The sequence below is a fragment of the Rhinolophus sinicus genome, chromosome 16 (assembly GCF_057876585.1).
Source record: "Rhinolophus sinicus isolate RSI-liver-muscle chromosome 16, RSI-T2T, whole genome shotgun sequence".
NCBI lineage: Eukaryota > Metazoa > Chordata > Mammalia > Chiroptera > Rhinolophidae > Rhinolophus > Rhinolophus sinicus.
In genome coordinates, this window is record NC_142516.1 from 88,375,134 (window position 1) to 88,396,636 (window position 21,503).

The 21,503-nt window shown below is 42.0% G+C and overlaps 1 protein-coding gene across 4 annotated transcripts in view; it reads left to right on the plus strand.

Annotated features, from left to right (window-relative positions):
* Nucleotides 1-21,503, plus strand: part of XPO4 (exportin 4) — an 84,142-nt gene that overhangs the window by 4,415 nt on the left and 58,224 nt on the right. Inside the window, exons 1-5 of one of the 4 annotated variants that reach the window (XM_074330133.2) lie at nt 9,407-9,512; nt 14,090-14,185; nt 14,262-14,413; nt 14,524-14,665; nt 18,832-18,970. In XM_074330133.2, coding sequence (XP_074186234.1) covers nt 14,571-14,665; nt 18,832-18,970 — 234 coding nt within the window. In that variant the 5' untranslated portion in view covers nt 9,407-9,512; nt 14,090-14,185; nt 14,262-14,413; nt 14,524-14,570. Of the gene's footprint in view, nt 1-9,400; nt 9,513-14,089; nt 14,186-14,245; nt 14,414-14,523; nt 14,666-18,831; nt 18,971-21,503 lie in introns of those variants that run through there. The other 3 variants (XM_074330132.2, XM_019715690.3, XM_019715688.3) reach the window with 3 other exon arrangements.

Here is a 21,503-nt window from a genome sequence, read left to right on the forward strand (position 1 = left end):
TAAAATTTAACATCACTTTGTGATTAAAAATTCAATAAACTACGAATTGATAAAAATACGAAAAAAAACCCCCCAAAACACCAGTTCTTCGAAACCACTAGTAAGTGGTGATATTTTTGAGTAAACAGGAAGTCCTAATGTAAGGATTATTTAACACCTCTGGAGGGCCTAGCTGATAACAGCAAGAAAAGAAAAAGGAGTAAGTGCAAATATTGGAAAGAAAAGTAAAAAAAGATGTTTCTTTGCAGGTGATATTTAGAAAAAAAGTCAAAGGAAATTAACAAAAACTTTTAGAACCAACAGTTGTTGGTAAGGTGGCTGGATAAACCATTTGCAAAATTTCCTTTATTCCAATAATCATCAGCTTAAGAATGGAAAAAAGCTCTCAACATTAGGAATAGAATCTCTTAGGAATAAATTATAGGACACTATTGAATAAGGAACATTTTTTTTTAAAAAGAAAACTAGCCAGTTAACTAAGAAAAACAACAACAAATAAAAAGCAAAAGAGAAAAAAAACAACAGTCCAGCTTATTTGAAGAATATAGAAGATCAGAATTAAATGAAGTCCATGTTTCTTTGTCCAAAGATTCAGTCTGGTTAAGGTGGCAATTCCACCCTCGTTAATGTAGAGATTGAATGTGATATCATTCAGAATTCCTCTTAACTTCTCACCCTTTTTTGAAGTGGGAGGAAAACTTGACTAATTAATTAGAAAGTATATCTGGAAGAATAATTGGATGAGAATAACAAAATTGAAAAAGAAAAATGAAGGGTTTGGAGGACTTGGTGTACCAATTATTGAAATGTATTCAAAAGCTACAGTAGTTGAAACATTGTAGTATTGTCATTGGAAAAGAATAGAAAGCTGGAACAGAATAATCCAGATACTATGATTAAAATGATGTTTCAAACTGTAAAGGTGTGGGTAAACAGGCAGTCCTAGTGGAAGTATAAAAAGGTGCAAGTTTTTGTTCGGTAGTTTGGCACTAAATTACCAAAGCCTTAAAAATCTCCATGTCTTTGGTCTCATCTGTTTGTTTCACCTCTTGCCATTACTCAGCCTCTGAAAATACTTGCACATACACTAAAATGTTTACTGTAGTATATATGTCTTGCAGTAGCAAAGAACTGAAACAATGTGAATGTCTAGTTGGAAGAAATTTTTAAATTGTGGTATTATGAAATCTTATGGAACGCTCAAGAAGTGTGAATATGTAGTAGTTTGTTTTTTTTTCTAATAGAAAGATCTGAATGGACATAGAAAGATGATCACAATAAATGGAGAAAAAGTACAGGATGCACGATCTATTGTTTTCCAAATTAAAAAGAAAATCTCTGTATATATTTGTATATGCATAGAAACAAAATTGGAAGATATAGTATACTAAACTTTTAAGAATAGCTGTATAGGGATTGGAAGTGGCAAGAGTCCTCAATTTTGAAGTTTTAATATAGTTTGAATTTTTCACAATACAAAACATTGAATCACAAATAACAAAATTTTGATAAAATTGAATGTTACATGTGTTTTTAAAATCTATGGCTACTTTCTTGAATGTGCTATAATTTTTATCTCAAAGAAAACGAAAAGCTGCTCAGGCTGAGTAAAGACTAGATTTGTGGTTTTGCGTTTGAGTTAGGTTGTTCTTTTTTCTACAAATCGTTTCATCACTGCTAGTTAGGCATAACCTTGCTAGCAAAGAAAGGGAAAAAAATGTCTTTTTAGAAGGAGCTACTATGTTTCCCTGAAAATATGCCCTAGCTGGAAAATCAGCTCTAATGCATCTTTTGGAGCAAAAATTAATATAAGACCCGGTCTGATTTTACTATAAGACTGGGTTTTATATAATGTAATGTAAGACCGGGTCTTATGTAATATAATATAATGTAATACCGGATCTTATATTAATTTTTGCTCCAAAAGACGCATTACAGCTGATTGTCTGGCTAGGTCTTATTTTTGGGGAAACAGGGTATTAGAAAACCGGTAAACTTTATTCTGAAGAAGAGATAGCCAAGCTTTATTCACTTATAATTGTGGGAAAACTTAGGCCCACTATAAAGTGACAAAGAGAGTGTTCGAGAGTAGGGGCATAATCGTTCTTGGTGGTGGTTATGACTGCAGACTCCTCTGTCCTAACTAATGGTTCTGACTTACTAGGCTGAGGCTCACCCCATCCCCTCTGACAGCTTTCTGATTTTCTAGGGAGGTTCTGAGAGCTCAGCAGAGTTCCTGGTTGCGCCCCAAAGTCCAGCCTGCCGGGGCTCTTGTTGCTGTCTCTGTGTCTCAGCCAGGCTGGCCACATAATTTGCAGGGCCCCTTGTTCAAAAAGCAGGAAAAGTGCCATTAGAGGTTTTAAAATAGAAAGCTATTTCCTTAAAAATTTCCTTAAAAATATTTTATTACTTACAAAATTAATAGGAGTAATACACTTTTTAAGTAGCAAACTTACAAATTGCAAAAGAGTAATATTTTGGTATCATAATTTTGTACAACACAAAAATAATGCCTTGTGTGATATCTTGATTGGTCGGAAGATATTTTTGGCTTACTTTTGTACAAATGCATTAGGCCATGAAAATTTTTACTTGTAGCACGTTTATTCTCAGTATAATTGGAAGTGATGTCAGTTGCTCTTGGCAAATGCAAGACTGCACATCGTTTCTGGTACTTTTTTATTTGGAGGACGGTCTTTCTCGGATGCAGCTGTTACTAACTAGAACAGCTGTATTTTATAGGCTGAGACGATGTTTGGATACATTTCTGATCAATTATTTACGAGTAGAAATTTTAGTACATTTAGAGCTGATGATTCTTTCAGAACATTTTTTTCTAAAAAGATTTAACTCTTTATCGGTTTTATATGAGTTTGAATTTAATTTTAGATGAATTATTTATTGCTTCTGAGAACTCTTGTTACTTGGAGAGGTCATACAGGAAACCCAAAGTAGCTTAAATGATTTGCATGTCATTAGAAATGGCTGCTTATGTGGTTGACGTCCTGCCATTGTATCAATTATAAGAAAAAAGTAAAATTGTCTTCCTTGTTAATAAATGGCACGTCCAGAGCTTTATATTAAAATAGCATTCTTTTCCATAGAATGTGACAACCTTTCAATTTAATTTCTAAGCCTGTAGATAGTTGCTTTGCTGTAGCAGTTCTGTAAACCAGAGACTAAACTCCTTGAAGAATTCTAACTCCCTGAAATGCTTTATCGCGCTGCCCAGGGGTACTTCTTGTTCTTAATTTTCTGACAGAGTTGACTGCTTGAGTTCCTGTCAGGCTGGACTTAGTCCTTGTTCAGGAACCTCAGGGACCGACTGCAGGGGGACATGCCAGCTGCTCCCACAGTGGGTCCTGGCGGCTGCCAGTGCGGCCCCACTGCCACCTTGGAGGCCAGTGCACCTGCGCCTGGCCACCAGCCTGTCTTCACGGCTTCCACAGGCTCCATTGTTCCATTGGGCTTCACTTACAAATCACAAGTGCAAGGGTAAAATCATTAAGAATTTCAGGGTGGCGACAGCAGAGTGTGAGACCAAACATGGGCCCTTTTAAGAGCGGGGCCCGATGCAACTGCGCAGGCCAGCCACACTGATGAACGGCCGGCCATGGGCTCTGGTCCGTCGCATTTGATCCCCCCCTGCAGAACCTTACAGGTAGGGACACCCTTGGCTCAGAACACACTGCTCCCTGTTTTGCCTAGTTAACATTTAAGTCTTCAGATAGCAATGCTGTGGTTCACTTCGTAAAAAAAAAAAAAAGCCCGACGACTGTGAACTAGGTGATTCTTTTTCATAGCACCATTGGCTTTGGTACCATTTATTACACCTGCACTTTTGTGCTGTTTGTTTGATTCTGTGATTGACTCCTCTGCTGGGTTGTAAGCCCTGAGGACAGGGTTTCTGTTTGTTTCTGCTTATTGTTGACTTACTGTGTGTCTGCAGTGTCTGGCACATTGCCGGCAAAGGGGAGCCTTTGATAGTAATTTGTGGGCCCCAGTGTCTGAGCAGACTGCTGTGGGGGATGCATATAGTGCCGTGGTGGGTTCAGAGTCCCATCCCCAGGTCTGAGTCGAGGTTCTAGTACTGCTTCTTGTGGTGAGGCTTTGGGTAAGTGTTTATCTTTCCAGTGTGTTAGAACCCTTCTGCGGTCACCTTTTCTCTGCGGTAGCTGCACCGTCTCTCATTCCTTCTCTGTGCTGTCACAGGGCCCTGCATGTGCTAGTCCCTCTGCCTGCAGTGCCCTTCACGGTTCACCTGACCCTCTGGGGCTCTGCACAGTCAGTCTCAGGGAAGCCTGCACATGTGCCCTGAAAGGGGAAACTCACCTGTCCTGCACTTAGAGGGCTATGTGGCTGTCACCTACCACATTTGGAATTTTACGTTTATTTGTGTGATTAATGAATGGGTCCCGGTCTCCCTTGCTAGACTCTAATGTGTATTAGTTCAGGATCTTGTTTGCACATAGTAGTTCCTCAGTAATATTTGTTGACTGAAAAAAATGAATAAATGAGGAAGGCAGGAGTATGAGATGAGCCTAGGGAGGTATGCAGGCTGCCTTAGCCTGAGGCCTCAGGTGCTGTGATAATCAGCCGGATTCCTCCAGTAGTGTGACTGGTCAGACCTGTGCTTTCCGCGTGTGACAGCAGCAGGGTGAAAATCTGCTGCAGGGGAAGCAAGATCAGTTAGGAGGCTCTTGACCTGGTTCAAAAAGAGATGATGAGGTTCTGAACAAAGCCAGGGTAGGAGGGCATGTCTTAATATTCTCAAACAATTTTTAACGCCAAAGTGACTCTTATAGTAGAGGGAATACATATATGTGGGGGAAGCTGGGGAGTACCCCAAAACAGCCTGTATAAGCTCAGAATTTCTCAACATTTATCATAAAAAAATAATAGAAATTTCATTCTAATCCTAATATCTCCATGTTTTAATATAAGATTATTTGGCCCCAATCCAAATAAGATTAATAATTTTAGAAAGCTGGTCTGTCTTATTTTGTGGATTTGGGGCAGGGGTTAGAGAACAAGTCGGTGGAATGACAGTGACCTAATCAGATGTGATACTAGAACATTCACCCTGTTGGCTGTACTAGGAAGCACACATGGAGAGTGAGTAAATGTCGGGTCTCCCTTGCTAGACTCTAATGTGTATCAGTTAAGGATCTTGTTTGCACATAGTAGTTCCTCAGTAATATTTGTTGACTGAAAAAAATGAATAAATGAGGACGGCAGGAGTATGAGATGAGCCTAGGGAGGTATGCAGGCTGCCTTAGCCTGAGGCCTCAGGTGCTGTGATAATCAGCTGGGGTACTGAAAATGTTTTCAGGCATTTTCAGTAAATGCCTGAAAGGCAGTGCTCCATGGAGGGTCTGGAGCCAGACGGCCTGCGACTGACTCTGTAGCATTTGGCAGGTCATTTAACCTGCGTGTCTGTTTCTTCATCTCTAAAATAGGAAGATACAGTTAATGTGAAGATTAAATGATTTCATTTACGTTGAAAGGGAGTGTTTAGTATAATGCCTGGCACACAGTAAGTGCTCTATAAATGCTGTTATTTTGTACTTTAATGTATCTGGGAACATTGCATCAAAGCCTATAAATCAAGATAACCTTATAGTAAGCGCTCACCAAATACTTGTTGTGTTAAGCAAATGTCTCCTAGAGGAGTAGCTGACAGCTTCTGCGGAGAGGGAGCTTTCTGTGTCTTCACTCTCCATCGTGGTAGCCAGGAGCCACATCTGACTGTGGAGCATTGGGAATGTGGTGTGAGCACTGGAGGAGCTCCCCACTGCAGCCACAGGTGGGGAGTGGCGGCCACACTGGGCAGCGCGGCTCAGAGTGTGACTGCCTGTCTCTCTGCGTTCATCTTCAGGTTTGTAAATAATGGTTCCAGATTTCAAGTCATCCTCATAGCTTCTGTCATTACTTCTGCTTGGTGCTTTCCCACTGTCAAAATGAATACTAATCTGAGATAGCAGATGCACCTTTAGGAGCTTCTTTCTTATTGTTCCAATTCCTTTTCTTGCATTAGAATCATCACAAGACAATACTTTTGAAAACATTGATGACACATATATTGATGAAAATAGCCATATTCTTTGCTTCATAATTATGTCATTTTTATTTTTAGATTTATAAATGCTAAATAGAATGATTAAAACAATGAATTTTTCGTCACCTTCATATATACAACTACCTTTAACATTTGTATCAACAAAGTGTTTTACAGACATAAAGGAATACAGAATACTGTCGCATGTCCTTTTATCAAAACAAGTTGGCTCAGGTTCTTGTCACAGAATACAGTAGTAACTCAGTTTTCGAACGTCTCCATTGACGAACATTTTGGTTTACAAATGCAGTAAACCCGGAAGTAAATGCTTTGGGTTTTTGAACACGCCTCGGAAGTCAAATATGTCACGCGGCTTCCACAGAGTACAAGATCCTGAGGCCTGGGCTGTTTTCGAACATTTCAGAACTTGAACGGTCTTCCGAGTGGATTATGTTCGAAAACCGAGGTACCATTGTAGTGGGTAATGAAGTACTCTTTCCTCCCACCACCCTCCCCTCCCCTCCCCTCCCCCTCCCCTCCCCGTCCCCTCCTCCCTCTTCTCCCCACCCCTCCCCTACCCTCCCCCAACCCACCCTCCCCCTTCCTCCACCCTCCCCCTCCCTCACCCCTCCCGGTCCCACCTGCCTCCTCCCCCTGCCCTTCTCTCCTCCCCCTCCCCCTCCCCGCCTCCTCCCCCCTCCCCGCCTCCTCCCCCCTCCCCCGCCCCTCCGCCCTCTCCCTCCACTCCCCCTCCACTCCACCCCCTGAACTCCAGTTCAAGCTGTTGTTTCTCAGTTTGGTTGTGTAGGACCCAGCTCCCTGACTCATGCTGGTGTTATGAGCCTTGCACTCCCCCTTGACTGAGGCCGTCCATCGCCTGTCATCTGCTCACAGCAGCACAAGGCATCTCTCCCCAGCTGCTGGCTGCTCATGGCAGCACATCGCAGCACACAGCAGCCCACGGCAGCTCAGTTCAGAGCTCACGCCAACCTCCGGCTGCTCACTGAAGCCTATGGCAGCCCATGGCAGCCCAGCTCCAGGGAGAGTGGTTGTTCACAATCAGCTGTAGAGGGTGCAGCTCACTGGCCCATGTGGGAATCGAACCGGCGACCTTGGCCTTAGGAGCACGGTGCTCCAAAGACCTGAGCCACCGGGCCGGACCCATGAAGTAATTCTTGTGTAATGATCCCAATCTGCTTTTTTCTTAAATAGTTTACCCTTACACTGAGGGTCCCAGATTTATGTGGAGGGATGTCCTGTTAGAGCCCCACCTTAGGGCCCCGGCTATATCTCCTGTCTTCAGCACTGTGGGCAGCTGTCACAATGGAGACCCCAGGTCACTCAGGGTTGACACGTGTCTCTAGGGTGAACATTTTGAAATATTCACCATTTTTATTTGGTTTTAGTAGAAGAGTTGTTCAAGGTGTCTAGTCAGCAGTACCACTGGCATTGGAAGGCCCACTCATTTAAAAAGTAACACAGTGTATCCTTCAGCATTTACATTTAGATAGGAGCCCCAGAGGTTAAAGGAGAGGTTATAGATAGAAAACTGAAAATTGAGCAAAAGCTTATTATTAACTTAAAGTCTTTCATGAATGAATCAGACTATCAGTAAACATGTTTTTGGCTGGTGCAAGTTTCCTCATCTGTAAAATGGGTATTCTAGAAGTCTCTACCCCCATAGGGTTGTTGTGAGGGGTAGTGAGATCCTTTCTTTTCTTTCTCTTTATGTATCTGTTTTTTACATTATACCTCATTGTTTATGAAATATGATATTTTATAAATGGAATACCATTCTTTGTTATATCAAAATTATGTTCAGAGCTATACTTTATTAACTGTGTGCATATCAGGGTGTCCAAAGACAGTTAGCTTTAGGAACTATTTTTTTGTATAAGTAGCATATTAGTTTGCAAAACTCTGCCTGTGTAGTGCTTTTCACAGGTGGTGAGAGGAAAGAATGTGTAACTCAGAAATTCCCTGGGTAGCCAGTAGCTGATTTGCATTCCCAGCAGTGTTACCTGAGGTAGTGTTTACTAGCATATGGTGTGTTCAGGTATACTCAATAGGTATTTGTGACAAAATATCTTGCAGAAACACAAACGTGAGTTGTTGAATTAGGGGAAATGGTGGGAATGAAGAATTTGCATGGAAGGATAAGTATATTTATATTTAACACAGTTAGCTGTTCACAGTATGTTATTAATAAAGCCTTTAAAAAAAGTATTCAGTAACACAATTCTTTATTGGAAATGTTTGCATTTTTAGCTAGAGGGCGCTCTATCGTTAAGAATAGTACTGTGAACTGGTGTTAACTAATTATAAGAATTCCTTTAGGCCAGAGCATCAAAGTCAGTTAATTTCTCTTGGATGCACATCTTTCTTTTGCTATTTTAAAATAAATTAGAATGACTAATGCTGCACAGTTGACATAGTTTATAATGAATATTGATCTAATGTCCTTGGTTGCAAATGTTTTTCATCTTCCAGATTCTTCGAATATAGTTGAAATTATGATTTTCCTGCTTTATTTTGGTTACAATCACAAAGGTTTATTTTCCTCCCATCTGCCTTCTCTCTCCCCTCCCAAACTGAGAATTTTGATATTTTGATTGGTAGGCTTTACCAGCAGCCTCTTCTCTTCAGGTAGGTCAAAGACAACTGAGCCACGTAAGGGGACTGTGTACAAAGGTAGGTCTAGTTCGGAGGGTGTTCTATCTAGAAGGAAGATCGTTAGAACAGAATGGAATTTAAAAACCTGAGCAGACTTTAGAAGTTGTTTTGTTAAGACATGTCTGGCTTTTTTGGCTGATTATTATTCAGAGAGGAGTTCTGTAAATTCTAGGCTTTACTGTTCACTAATTTTTCTGGTTTAGTGGTGATTTTAGAAAACTTGAGTAGAATTATCTGATAATACTTCTATCTTAAAAGGAGTGGTTTTAGAAATCAATTTTAGTAACTTTGGATTCACCAGTGCTAAATAATTTCAAAATTATTTGAACCAGTCAAGTTAGATGGAGTGGTATATTTTAGAATAAAAGGCAGTAAATTAGCTGTGTTTTTTAAAAGTACAAAAAATAGTTAAGGAAGTATCATTTCTAAAATGTAGGCAACAGTAGAGGATTCTGACCCAAATCTTGCCAGGAATTTCTTCCTTTTTCCTGAAACTGTTTTTATATTTGTGATGAAGTTTTATATTATAGTTCCTAAAAAAATGTAAGAATTTCTCCCGTTGTCCCCCAAAAGTGCCGGTATTTTCTCTTGTGGGTAGAAGGATTGCTGCTGTTCACGCTTTCTTATTAAACAAGTGTGCTCTGTTCTTTTGTTTGTTTCGTTTTAACTGTCAAGGCACCACCTTCCATGGTCAACAATGAGCAGCGTCAACACGCAGAGCACATATTCTTATCGTTTAGGAAATCAAAATCGCCATTTGCCGTTTGCAAGCATATTCTGGGTAAGTATTCACTTTACAGACATTTCTGTGTAATCAAACCTAGTTTTTCCGTCTTCAAAGTTAGATATTTTAAATTTCATTTAAAGTAAGCAGGTTTGTACAGTTACAGGTTTTCATTAATGATCGTTCTCCTGAGTGGCTTTAAAGATGTTCCATATAGCCAGACAGAAAACTTTTCCTTTGGATTTTCCTCCCCTAAATATAGTATCCAATAACTTGTTTTATTATTAACTGTAACATGAAAGCTGTTAAGAATGGAGGAAAAAAAATCTGATTTTTTTTCAATTGTTTTCAAGTGTGATATCATTTATTATAGGAAATGTACTGTATCTTATCCCACTATTTTAAAATTAAGATTGTTTTTGGAGATTTCTACGTTTTCTTTTTTTTTCAATTGTTTTTTCCCCCCATAGTTTTTCTTTTTTTAACCATACAGTTTGTACTCAACTTGCTCAGTAAATATTTGTTTTATGTAGGTTATTACTATGTATCCTAAAATGAAGCATTGCTTTTTACTCTTGTAAAAAATGTTTTATGAGTACCTTATATGTGACATATGTACAGAAATGATCTCTTTCCAAAGATGGCATTTTCTAAGATACACATATATATAGTCTCCTGCCTCTTAGATATTTTTCAATAATAGTGAGAGAGATTCCATTGGTTATTGTTGTTTTATAACCTGATTATCATTGGCTGTTTTTCTTAATTGGAGCCATTTTTTTGTAACCTTATTTAAGGCTCTGAAAGGCTGAGGTCTCCATGACCACAGAATTGGTTAGTTGAGTGTTAGGAACTAAAATATCTGCCCTTTCATTCTTGTGCTTTTAGTAAGACTTACCCGTTAGCCACCAGTACTCGGTTTGGTCTCCAGGTTGAGATCACCTGCAGTTTAAGTTGTCTGTTACAAGTGCTCTGTGGAAGGGGTTGTGAGTGAGAATTCTTAGGTGGAGTGGCAGGAGCTGGTGTAGGGACTGTGACATTGGCTTAGGTGCCTCTTCTCACCTGTGAGGTGGAAGTAATGATGCCATTGTCCTTAATGGCTTCAGTTGTTGTGAGGTGCAAATGTAGGAACTAATAAACCACTTTGTAAACAGGTGAATGCCATGACCCCATTACCTCATTTCTCATGGTCTTTTAAAACTATGATAAGCTTCAAAACATGCTGTTTTCTGTTATCAAGAAGCTAGCAGTGGTGCAGGCGGGTCTGCCTCACTCAGGAGTTAGATCTCACCTTTAGAGGAACAGTTTCAATAACCACCTTTTAAATTCTAAATGAGGAATTTTTTAAATTGTTTTTTGAGCGGTCAGTTTTTATACTTGGGTGAATTTGTTTCTGGCATTAAGAAAATTTGTTACATTGTGGAGAGTACTTAACTTAGCGTTAAATTAAGAGAAGCAAAATTAAACATCAGGAACTTCAGTGTTACGGATTTAGGGAGGCTTGCTTCATCCTTACTGCCTGGAAATTGCTCAGCAAATAGATTTAGAAAACCATTGTGTTAAACTAGTCACCTAGTCTGGTTTTCATGGCGTTTGTAAGTCCATCAGCTAGGGCTCCCGTCCAACTGTCTATTGTAATTCAGTTGTCACCCTGTACTAGTTGGGAAGTAGTCGACCTAAGTTATAAATACTGTATCAAAGTGTATTTGTTTATGCCATTCTTTCCTTTTTTGAGTATATACATTTTATGAAGTACTGTTGCTTTGTTATGATTTGAGCTTGTTTGGAAAACTTGTTTTCTTGATAAAATTTCAAAAACCAGTATTGCTAGTTCCAGCCATGTGTTTGAAATTAGTTGGGTTTCGAAACCCTAACTGTGTAAGAGGTTGAGGGCATGTGTTATGAGCATAATGGTTGATGTACTGACCAGCCTGTGTTATGCTGATGCTGACTCTGAACTTCACAGACAATCTCTTACCTCCGTGCTCAGTTGCCACCAGCACAGAAGGTTGATTCCTCTAAGAAGACTTCTCATGCAGGTGGCAGTCAATCGCAATTCGGAATTTTCACATTCTTAGCTAGGGATTATATGTCATTTTCTAGAACGTCTGGGTAATGCATTCTAGCAAAGGGGAGACTTTCTCTCTGATGCTTCCCTTTTCTGGTCTCTTACATGTCTTCCTCCCTCACTTCTTTCTCTTCTTATCCTTTTGTTTTCCTTCTGGCTTTACTCTTTACTGTGTGCACTTTGTCACCAGAGCATTTTTGGACCCTTCACTTCCGACGTCTTTGGCACTTGCGGACATTCTCAGTTGGCAGGGTCAACTGCGTCCCCTTCTCGTTAAGGAGCTACTGCCCTGCCATGAGGGCCGGTTTGGCTCTCAGAACTAGCTTCATGGCATTCTTTTGCCTTTCTCTCAGGGAGAGACAGCTTTCTTTCGCTTCCTGTCTCAGAAGTAGACCATGCAGATGAAACAGGAGCTCCCCTGGAGGTGGTGTGACTGCAGCCATCACTCGGCGGCTCTGGGGCTTTCAGCACCTGTGTTTAAGGCAGAGGGGGGACTCCTAGCTCACAGGGAGGCTTGGCTTGCAGGGGCTTTGTTTTTCTATTAAAAGTGTTTTCTGATCAGAATGCAGTGAGTGCTTTTCCTTTCTTACTTCACTTTAACTCTTGTCTTCATGGCTCTGTGTGGTTTCAGATGGCTGACAAGATAGAAATGAGTTTTATTTGCATGATTATTAAAGAAGTTGCTGTGGTAGGAAGTGAAAGCATCCTGCTAAAGTGGTCATCTAGACAGTGCCCCAGTCTGTAGAAAATCATCCTGAAAGCATTAGAAATTCTACATGAGTGGAGTCCTCTGAAAACCTGATCATTTCTAGTATCCCTACCGCTGAGAGCAAGAGTAAGTCTCACATGTACTGCCAGGCCTGTCTCCTGCTGGCGGGCTGCTAGAGTTCCTTCAAGCATCTTGTGCACATTCATACTATGTGTGCGTGCAGTTGAAGGATAAGAGCAGTTTTCATGAAGCTGTGTAATTTATTGGGTTAGGAAATTCCCTTGTTTTAAATTTGGAATTTGGCTTTCTTTTTTCCAGATTCCTCCATTCGTAGAGACAGGTTCTTATGGGAACAGTAGTATAGACATCTTCATTTGACACCAAACAGAGGTATCTAAGGAAGAGAGTTACCTTGAAAACTATGGCATGTCTTTCACCTTCTGTAATTCCTCCCTTAGCACAGATAGAAGTCAGCATGTCCCATTGGTCCTGAAAGCCCGCAGGTACTTCTTTGGTCTTCTTGACTTTGCTGGCGTATGCACTTGGGGATAGATCAGTACTACTCAAGGGGCATAGTCAAGGGACACGGCAGCCATGGGAGCTTGACTTTCCTCTCTTACTCTCTTGCTGCACCAGTTCCTTCAACTGTAAAATGCAGGAATTGAATTACATGATCTTTGGAGTTCTGTTTCTAAAATTCTTTGAGTCCCTAAGATTTTGCTTCCTTGTTAAAAAACCGTGGTTAAAGATTTCAGGTTTCTTGTCCTGGAAATTTTTACTGTTGTAATAGAATATGAAGATAGGCAAACAGCCATCATTTTCTTTCAAAAATCTCTTATTTCTAATAAGAGATTATTTGAATTACCTTTATGATTCAGGACCATATTTCTCCTTAAGTGATTTAAATAGATAAAGCTGGTTTCTGTTTCAAATACTCTTTGAATAAAACACTTATTTGTTTTTCTCCTGGAACTTTAATTAATAAGTTCACATTTTTGGAAGCTGTTGCTTTATTTACTGATTCTATTTTAAAGTTTCTAATTTTTTGTGAGTTTTGATGATCATCTCAGTTAGAATTCATGTTAAGGTAGCATGGAATAATAAAACTTAAGAAAGGTCCAAATTGGTTCCTCTTACTTGTTTTTGGTATTTTCAAAACTCCTAGGTAGCAGTCTAATGTAATAGGAATTTATGTAGTGTGTACCTTTTATGTAGGGTATAGCTAATTGTGTCAGGAGCATTTGTAAGATGTTTAAATGACCCGAGTTTGACTAGGAGAGAGAAGGATGTGCCTGAGTGTCTTCATGCTCTTCTGATAAATTCTTGAAGGTGCCATTCTGTGCCCAGGGTGAGTCTCATGGCTTTCAGATGCCCCAGTCTCGTGATCTTGGCAAATAACCTGCAGTGTGATCATACATTTTTCATGGGTTTCACATGATGGTTATTTTTAGAGCTTCAGAAAATTCCCACTTTTTCTTGACTTCATTTTGACTGTCTCTCCCTTCTGATAATGCTGTTTGGAAACCGACTGGTTTTGGTGAACAAAAGAAAATAGAAAATTAATATCAAATAGTTTTAGGTATGTTAATTTTCTATTTTTTCCCCCCTCCTGATTCAGTTTTTAGTTTCAGATACTATAACTTGCAAGTTAAGGCCGGATCTTTCTAAGTGTAGTTTTGGGATTTACTCAGTTTAATCAGTACTGCAATCAGAAAATTCAGGAGATCTTCTCACCTTGTGTAAATGTGACTCTTTTTTAAAAACATTTTGATGAAGATAACCTAGATGTGTTTGTGTTGATTTCTGAACTTGCTATTGGAGATGGGTCATCCTGTTGAAAACTTCACCCCTCCACAGACTGCAGCGTTTTAACAGCACGGCTCATCACACGTAGCAACGTTCCAGCGCAGGTTTAGCAAGGTGTCCTGAGGGCGCCACGTTGTTTTGCACAGGGTGAGGATCTCTTAGACATTTTCTGATTGCTTTATATTTTTATTTTTATTTTTTTTAAAGCTGTGTTATTTTTTAGTTCTTCATGCTTTGGAAGTAACAGTTGAAGAGAGGTGAGGAAAGTTTGTGAAAATTGTGATCGGTGATTAGCTGCCACCTGCCTGAGGTGTCTCCTGAGAGGAACTAACCTTTTTGTGGTGCTAGAGCGAGGTCACTGGATAAAAAGAGCAGGTAACCACCTTCCTCCTTGTCCGCGGAGTTCTGTTTCAAAATTAATAAGTGCAGAGTGCTCAGGGGACGGTGAGCCGCAGTCTAAAGAATGTGTCCCCTTCCGTCTGCAGAGACCAGCAAGGTGGACTACGTCCTGTTCCAGGCGGCCACAGCCATCATGGAGGCCGTGGTGCGCGAGTGGGTCCTCCTGGAGAAGGGCAGCATCGAGTCCCTGCGCACCTTCCTGCTGACCTACGTCCTGCAGAGGCCCAAGTGAGTCCACGGGCACCGGTTGCGGGCACCGGCGCGCCGGGCGCCCCCTGCTGGATGGAGGCTGCTCCTGCCTGCTCCAGTTTTAAGGGGCAGCCTTCATGGCCAAGCCCTCTGTGGGCTCGTGTTTGAAAATCCCTTACGTGCATGACGGCCGGCTTGCTGCTTCGTGAAATAATGCTTTTTATTTGAGCTGGTGGTCTGGGTTTTGTTTCTTTGAAGAGATTGCTAGAGGTTAGGTCTTTTGTCATCGTGGTTTCGTTCCGAGGATTGGGCTTGTAAATAAAAGGTGATCTTGGACTCATTTGAAAGCCTTTCTCCTCGTCCTTCCATGTGCTTGGTAAGTATCAGGAGACATTGGTGAATGTCCGGAAAAGCAGTGTGGACAAACCGGGTGTCACAGAAGTGCACGTGAAGTCAGAGGTTGTAGAGAAAAAGCACCAAATTGTTCAGCAGGCTCCTCTGGCTTGAGGAGCCAAAGGGTGGGAGTGAAGGTCTTTGTATGTCATATATACTGTGATAGTCAAACATTTTACAGGATGTGCACATTTATTACTTTATGCTTTTTTTTTAAATGTGAGGAAAATTATCAGCCTCACAACTTTTGGGAGAGATTCATTTCCTATTTTTCATTTTTAACGCCCCCCGCCCCCCAAATTCCAGGTGTTCTCCTAGGAGAAGGCAGCACACATTCCATGTGTGCTGTTTGTCTAGCTGGATACTTTTCACAAGATGTTCCTTTCCACGCTCAACGAAGGAAGTATAGTGAATCTGAAATGCTGGTGCTTAGGAATGGTGATTCATAACACATGCATAAAGCTTTAAAACAACTTGGAGCTACTGTCATACCTGTTCCTACTGACTGTTCACCACAGTCTCTGAATTTCTGACATTTAATAATGACCAGCTTGACTTTGGCACTCAGTGAAGTCCAACTGCTTTCCCTTCAGAAACACTACGTTAGCACTGCAGGGGTGATGGGTAATGAGCTCTAGATGAGTGCGTGTCGTGTGTGAGCAGAGGGAAGGCTGTTTTATTCTGGGTGTAACAGAAGGAGAAAAAAATTGCCCCAGTTTCCAACCTTTCTCTTCTCTTCATTCTGATTTTCTTTCTTTTTTTAATTAAAGTTTATTGGGGTGACAATTGTTAGTAAAGTTACATAGATTTCAGGTGTACAATTCTGTGATACAATACTGGTTTTCTGCCTTTATTTAAACTTTGTTGTTTGACGAGGCCTTTGGGTGTGGTACTCACTTGCCCTGAGCTGCTCATTTATCACAGCTTCCCCCCCGGCCCCGGACCCCTGACCCCCATCACGGGAACCACTGTACTCTGGAGATCTTGGTGGACACAAGTGTGTGGCAGATTTTGACATGCATGTGCATGTGTGTGTGTGTGATCACTTGTATTCTCCAAAAAACTCTCAACCCTCCCACCCTTAAATGCTTCTTATTTTGAACAAAATACTAGGTTGATGCAAAAGTAATTGCAGTTTTTGCAATTATTTTTAACCTTTTAAACCACAATTGCTTTTGCACCAACCTAATAAAAAGCTTTCAGCGAAGTTGAAAGAATAGTACAGTCAGCATACACATGACCTTTCCCTGGTAAAGTCTCAGTTAATGTTTGTCACATTCAATTTCCCTCGTGTGTCTGTATGTCCGTGTGTGTATGTGTATATATGTGTGTGTGTGCACGTGCATGTGTGTATCAGTGTGTATATGTGTGCGTGTGTGTGCATGTTTGTGTGCGTGTGTGGATGTGTGAGTACGTGTGTGTGGATGTGTTGTATGCGTGTGTGTGTGAGTACTTGTGTGTGGATGTGTTTTGTGCGTGTGTGGATGTGTGAGTACGTGTGTGGATGTGTTGTGTGCGTGTGTGGATGTGTGAGTACGTGTATGTGGATGTGTGAGTACTTGTGTGTGGATGTGTTTGTGTGCGTGTGTGTATGTGTATGTGTGTGCATGTAGATGTGGGTGTATATGTGATGAGAGTGTGTGTGTGTATGTGGATATGTGTGTGTTTGTGTGTGTGTACGCACGCATGTGCATCTGCCCCCACCACCATGAGCATGTCTCCTAAATGCGTAGTCTCAGTACTCCTGATAGACTTGGCCTGTTTATATTATCTAATGTAACTCTGGTTCCAGTTGTCTGAGTAATGCTATTTATAGCCTTTTCCTCGTAGGTTATTTTTTTGATCCAGGATTTAACCACAGGTTACGCGTTGTATTTAGTTGTCATTCTCTTCGGTCTCCTTAATCTAGAATAGTCTTTTTTGTTTTTCACAACACAGACATTTTTATCTTGTAGAATGTCCTACAGTGTGAATTAAAGTGACAGTTTTTGGTGTATCGCGTAGGTCAAATGCTAGTTACATACTCTAGAACATGCCACATGTAATGTTGTGTACTCCCATTTTGTTTCTTTTCTGAGTTTTCCTCCTAAAGAGGGCAGAATTTGCACACACGCTGTTGTAAAGAGGCAGGCCGTATAGCAGCGGGAAAGGGACGGTGAGCCCCACCTGTGCCATTACTAACTCTGACTTTGGGCAAATTATTTAACCACTTTGTGAATTAATTTGCTAATTGTTAGAGAGAATAATATTACTTTACTCCAAAGATTGTTGTGAGGATTAAATGTATTCATTTTTGTAAAGTCTTACATAGCATAAGCACTCAATAAATGTTTGCCCTTATTATTTATTTCCTTGTCAGTAATTTATAATCCTTGTCAGGAGAGAGATTTAAAACTAGCCTTCTGTACATTCCTGGTGGTAGTGTTCAGCTTTCTATGTGTTTTCTGGTCATCAGTGTGTCCCCAAAGTACAGGAATCCGCTCCGGCAGCCCCTGCTGCCTGTAGCAGGTCCTCTATATTTGTTCGCTTAGTGTATGCTTCAGATCTGTATGGTGAAGCAGTGCTTTTCGCTTCAGCTTGACACAGGGACATGTGTGTGTTCTGCATAAATGTCTGATAAACGCCTGTTAGGTGGCCGGCAGTGTGCTTGACCTTGGTACCGCTGTGTCGGCCGGTCTGGGAGATAAAGTGTAACCCAGGTGACAGATGCCTGTGCTCTACCTGTGAGGTGGTGACCAGCTGTGTGTCGGAGGCCGTTCAGGGCCTGCTGTCTGGACAGAGTGGCAACATGGTCTTGGCAGAGGGCACAGCAGTTCAGGGGCCTGGAAGTGCGTGAGCATCGTGCCAGCAACTGAAGGAAGGACAGGGTATCTGCAGTTCTGAGTGTACGTGGAAGGGATGAGGTCAGAGAGGGGACCTTAGAAGTGGGTCACCGTATCATTTATGTCCAGATGTGTCTGGACACTTTTCCGAGTAAAAGAAAACACTGTTAATAATTATGTTGGACGGCAGTGTCCCAGGAAAGCTGGGATGGGTCCCACTGCTTCTAAGGCATGTGGAGGAATGTGGGTTTTACCCAAGGGCCCGTGCTGGTTGTATCCTTGCAGTATTCTAGAGGCTGGGTTGGAAGTTCAGAACTGTTTTCTTCCCTCTGAAAAGTGGTGTGAACAGGCAGTGTGGTCTCTGTGCCCTGTGGTTGAATGGGCTTCGTAGAATGCCTCCGCTTAGGACCACGCTTTTGCCACCGCACTGAGGAACAGAGCTTCAGTGCGACATTTTAGACGGATGTTTTAGAATTTGCGTGTTTCCGTATGTACGTTGGATGGCTCGCATGTTGTCTTTCCACATTAAAGGGAATGGGTTTAAGATTATACTGCAGGCTGGAGACGGATAGTAGATCAGAATTTTTCTCTTAGTTGATCGAACCTTGGTGTGCTTCTTAGTGAGCTAACTTTCATCTACTGAACACTGCCCAGAGCAGCTAACATTTATACAGCATGTAGTGTGCACTGGGCACAGCTTTAAGAACATTCAATCCTTGTAACAATCCTGCTACCCCATTTCACAGGCGAGAAAACTGAGGTTCTGAGTGTTAACTCTCTCAGAACCTCAGTTTTCTCAGAACCCAGTACATAACAGGGTGTGGGTTTGCACCCAGCTCTCTCGGCCTTGAGTCTGTGTGTAACCATGGGGCCACACTGTCCTCAGAGGTAAGCAGTGTTATTAGGAGCGGCAGGCATAGTGAGAGATTCAGGAGTGCTTTTATAATAGATTTCTATAAAAATTTTTACTTTGATTTTTATGTTTTACAGTCTCCAAAAGTATGTCCGGGAACAGATTCTATTAGCAGTAGCAGTAATTGTAAAACGGGGATCACTAGATAAATCGATTGACTGCAAGAGCATATTTCATGAAGTCAGCCAGCTGATCAGCAGTGGCAATCCCGCGGTGGTAAGTGTGCTCACTATTTGTGTTTGTAAATCCTTCATGTTGTTCGGTCATGCACAAGGACCATTGCAGCAGCAGTAATGGGGATGCACACGAGAGGGAGGGCTGTGTCCTCTCGTCCTTGTCACATGTGCACACACTGTACACGTAGTATCTTCTCCTTTTCATGTGCTGCTTGTTTCCCATGTTGCCATGGTGTTCATAATCATCATTTTCAGGGTGTAAAATATTAGGAGCTAATAAGCTGCAATATTCTTAGCCATTTCCCATCTGTTGTACATTTTCCTCCATTTTCAATAAGCTTTTGACAGCTACTAGTGATAATAGAAACGTTTGGATCAAACATAAAATGCTATCTGACGTAACAGGTTATTAAACGTTGCTGTACCGACAGATGTGCTGTGTATAGTACACTGTGACTTCCAGGTGTTCCTGTCACCTGGCCAAATTGGAGAGCCTTGTTCTTGACTGAATTACTCTGAGGAGCCGATTGTTTTCTCCCCTCTCAGTCTCCCTCCGGGAACTCTTCATGCCTGCAGAGTGACTGTTTGGTTGTCACGACTCTGTCACAGGCAGGAGGAATGGGAGTTGGTGTTAGTGAGCAGCTGTGAAGCTTGGTTAGAACTGTTGACTTATCAGCTGTGTCTAACTCATGTGGAATTGGGATGGGTAATAATCCCAATGATTCAAATGTGAACTGTTAGAAAGCTGCCTGGGTGAGGCTTGCAGCTTATAGCCCTTTATGATTACTGACGTGGTTAGCCGTCCCCCCACGACTGAGCAGGATTTAGTCATTTTGCCTATGGCCTGAGGTTAGGAAGTGGCGGTTCCCTTCAGGAGGGCCGCACACTGTCCCTCCCTTCCCAGTGTCCTGGGTCTCTTCCCCTCCCGCCCCGCCACCCCCCCAACTGTGCCCAGGTGGGGGCTCACCCCTCTGCCCCACCATGTCCTCTGCAGGGTCTCGGCTGAAGGAGGATTGAAGCAGGTGTCAGGATGGGGAGCTCCCTGTACACACCGGAGGAATTTTGGTTTTCCTTTGGAGCCCACTAGTGTTCCTGGGTTTGTTGTTTGGAAGTAGAGGCAGGCGTTACTGCTCCCACTTGCAGCATGCGCTTGGCTGAGTTGTGATGCTCGTGTGCCCGTGAACTGCCACCAGTCGGGACTCACAGTACTTGTGTCCTGATTTCTGTGCCATGTTGACGGCATGTTCTTGAGGTGCAGACTCACGTGTAATGTGTCTGGGCTCCTGTGCGGCCACGGGTGGCTGCTGAGCATTTGAGATGTGGCTGGGTGTGACTGAGGAACTCAGCTTTCAATTTGAGTTAATCGTAGTTAATTTACATTCAGATAGCTACATGTAGCTAGCTAGTGACAGCCGTATTGAACAGTGTAGTTCTAGAGACTTGGATGATCCAAAGGTCTAATGATATGTCCTCTCTCCTGATCTTAGTATTATAAAATGTATTTGTTTGTGTAAAACCAGTAACTTCAAAAATGTGCATATTTGAATCACTACATTCTGTGAGTCATTTGGCTTATTTTATATGGTGAGAACCTTTCTTGCGAGTAGTCCCCAGCAAAGGTTCCGTTTACTATTTCTGAGGTAAAGGAATTGGTCGTGGCACTCTGGGGGCTTCTCCCAGACGTGGGCCCCTCTTTGAGAAGGGCTGTGCTCTGGGTTGCCACTGCGGTCCCTCAGGGTTGCCCCCCTTCGTTGTGTAGCCGGGATCTTGTTACTTGGCGGGGAGCTCGTTCTGATGGCCTGTGTGCAGTCCAGGGGTGGCCATCCCTGAGGGTCTCTGGAAAAACCAAGGGTGGAGCTAACTAGCCAGAGCTCCCAGGGGACAGGTTTGGAACTGAGGCTGCTGCTTGGGAGTGTTATCCTAGCCCCCCCGCTCTGCGTCCCTCACCTCCATGTTCCAGATTCTACTTGAGGACGTATTGTTTCATGGGACAGTCACAGTGAAGGAGTCCAGCTAATGGAGACTGACCAGGATTTAAACTTGAGGAGCGTAACCACTAACCCTGGCGTCCTGATGCTTATGACTCTAATGCCTGTCCCTCGTTAGGTTGGCCGTCACATCGGCTGGAATTTCAGTGTGAAGATTGAATTTCTGTGCCCGTCGTCACCTCCCACATAGCTTCTAGGCACCTTGTGTCTCTGAGAAATGAGCACACGCCAGGAGTTGTGCCCCACTTCCTCTCCCCTGGGGCCGTCTGACCCACCACAGGAAGTCCCAGTGCAGCCGGCAATTGGCCTTTTCTGAGTCCCTGAAATAACCGATTTTCCGAGAACGATTGGAATACATGTACCCATTAGGGAAGATTTAGCTGTATTCACAGTGTATACGCTTTGAAAATAGTGGATAAATTTAATATCCTCTTGAAATACTCCAAAAAAAGATTTTTTTTTTAAAGTTGAATTTCTACTAACGGAGTTAAGAACTTTTTACAGCAGTAGGAAGTCAGTGGTGGGAGGTAGAATTTAATCTCAAGATTGCAGGGTGAATTTATTCTGGCGACCACACTGAAAACA